Source organism: Aplysia californica, unplaced genomic scaffold (genome assembly GCF_000002075.1).
Source record: "Aplysia californica isolate F4 #8 unplaced genomic scaffold, AplCal3.0 scaffold00246, whole genome shotgun sequence".
In the NCBI taxonomy this organism is placed as follows: domain Eukaryota; kingdom Metazoa; phylum Mollusca; class Gastropoda; order Aplysiida; family Aplysiidae; genus Aplysia; species Aplysia californica.
Window position 1 is genome coordinate 891,973 of NW_004797516.1, and position 2,574 is coordinate 894,546.

General features: G+C 41.6%; 1 protein-coding gene across 1 annotated transcript in view; it reads right to left on the reverse strand.

Moving 5' to 3' along the window:
• Positions 1–91: 91 nt before the first annotated feature.
• The window catches only part of LOC101862953 (beta-D-xylosidase 1), a gene marked incomplete in the record, with an annotated part of 15,630 nt that continues 13,147 nt past the window's right edge, over positions 92–2,574 (reverse strand). Inside the window, 3 exon segments of the mRNA XM_013083633.1 lie at positions 92–249; positions 1,197–1,368; positions 2,211–2,411. Of these exon segments, the coding sequence (XP_012939087.1) occupies positions 146–249; positions 1,197–1,368; positions 2,211–2,411 (477 nt within the window).

Below are 2,574 nucleotides of genomic sequence, written 5' to 3' on the forward strand. Positions count from 1 at the left end.
GAGAGAGAGGCAGACAGACAGACAGACAGACAGTCAGACAGACAGACAGACAGACAGACAGACAGACAGAGACAGAGACAGAGACAGAGAGACTAAGGAACAATAATAAGCATTAATTTTTAACTCTCGTGAAATAATGTGGGGACTATTCAGTACGGCTAATGATGGTGAAGGAATCAGAGAGCACGTTGGAAGGCGCCCTTCTCTTCTGGTAAGGTTGTTGACCCCCACAGTACAGATACATATCACCTGGGGAGATAGGAGACAAACTTCTTAGTTGAAAACTTATTTCATTAAACATAATTTGAACTCTAAAACTGCTTCTCACATGTCATCTCTATGCGAAAAAGCTTGGTACGTTGAAGTTCGACCATGAAAACCTCATGCAAAACTTCGCTTCTCTTCTGGCTTCTCACTCTTGGTGGAACTATAATCAACCTTGAGAGGAGGTGGGATGGGGGAAAAGAGACTGTATGCAAATTCCGAGCTACGCTGCCTACCAACCCACCTCTTCTATACTCACCTATGATAGCCGCTGTGTCCCTTTGGCTCAATGGACACAACTTTTAAAGACTGCTTTTGTGTGTCTGACGTAGGCCTATATATTATTATTATCCACGACAATCTTATTAAATATGTCATGGCTTGGTGGAATCAGGTATTCGTCAATGGGCATGGGAAGTTATTGATATCATTTTTAAGCTTGTTCATTTTTGTTGTTTTCGATTTAAAACAATACCCATCTATCTTATTAAGTAGATGTTGAAATAATCGCAAATGAAGGAGATGGGGATCGCCAAGTTTCAGAGGGGAGATTTGCGAGAAAATGCCCCCCAAAGTTAGGTGAATTCCATAGTATGAGAGTCCTTGAAATCTGAAAATTTACACTTTTTTGTGCCTTTCATCAACGTTTTTCAGTAAGAACTGCCTTGAAATGTTTTTTTAAGTACTTAAAAGGTCTTGAGACAAAAAACAAAAACAAGAATTCGTTAAAAAAATTGCCAAACCGATGGATCAGTGCCTGTTTTCTTCACTTTCATTATCAGTATTTAAAAAAAAATAAGAACCTAATTTCACCACGCTGCCCAACTAAATGTACTAAACTCCACCGCACTTACTCCAGTGAGAGTCCCAGCAAAATTAATCTTTTTCTTTAGCGGGTCCCTTACTAGATTCTATTAAGCACTGCTGCTTACCAAGCTCAACGATCCATTGTCCATCTCGCCAGAAAGCCATGGACTCTCCAGAGATGGTTATAGACAACATCCTCGTTTGCTGGGATGGGATGAAGACACGAGTAAAGTAAGCCAGCTGCAACTGGGGGACGGGCAAGGACTTGTCGACCCAGCTGATGTAGCACTGGACTACCTGTGGGAGTCACAAAGACGTTAAGTAAGGTGAGGCAAGTTGGGTTTGGATGTGGTGGAGACGCAGTTATTAAACACGAACAACATGGACCATTTCTGTACGTGAAGGAGTGCCTGTCGACGTGGCTGACTGTTTTTCCCCTAGCTCTACATAAACAACTGATTTTGTTTTTGTTTTGGTGAGTAATAAGAAGGAGCCAAGGGGTAGCAGAAGATAGCCAGCAGAAAGAGTCAGGAGCTCACAGAAGGGGGCAAAAAGGAGAGGGGGGGGAGTGAAGATGAAAGCAGACGTCAGAACATGGTTAGAGAGCAGGAAAGGAGGTGAAAGGAAACAAGTTAGAGAAAACAGCTTTCCGTCGCAATCAGGTTTTAAACCCAGGACCTATTAAATGAGAGGTGAACGCCGTACATCTAGACCCCGAGAGCCCACCGAGGTAAGATGATTTGGGGTGGGGTGGAGACACAGTCATTGCACGTGAACAACGTAGCTCATTTCTGTAAGTGCTGAAGTATTGGTGTCGACGTGATTGTTTTGTTTGCCACCTAACTGTACATATACACTATACACTGTACACTCGCAACCCTTTGTCCCGATTAGAAGGTTTGCTATCTAAATCAAGACTGCTTATTTTATGAATAAAACTTACTTCTTCGCCATCAATAGGCCCAACATTCGTAACCCTTTGTCTCCTGTTAGAAGTTTGTTTTCTAAATCAAGACTGCTTATTTTATGTATAAAACTTACTTCTTCGCCATCAATAGGCCCAACATTCGTAACCCTTTGTCTCCTGTTAGAAGTTTGTTTTCTAAATCAAGACTGCTTATTTTATGTATAAAACTTACTTCTTCGCCATCAATAGGCCCAACATTCGTAACAGCAAGCTGCAGGTCAAGGTCATTTCCTGCTTTGACGTTCTTGAAATACGTCATGTCGGCGTACAGGAATTGGGTGTAGGAGAGGCCGTAGCCGAACGGGTACAAAGGATCTCCTTTGAAGTAGCGATAAGTTCTTCCCTCCATGGAATAATTGACCATTGGTGGAATCTGGAAGTCAAGTACGAATAGTTGTTATAAATTTGTTTTATTCTAAGTCATAAATTAAACAATGTGTGATCTAATGAGCGGGGGATTACCAAGGGTTTTGGTAGTATTGCTTGCAAAGCAATAATGTTAAAGAAAATGGAAAAAAAACATTTAACCCCCCCCC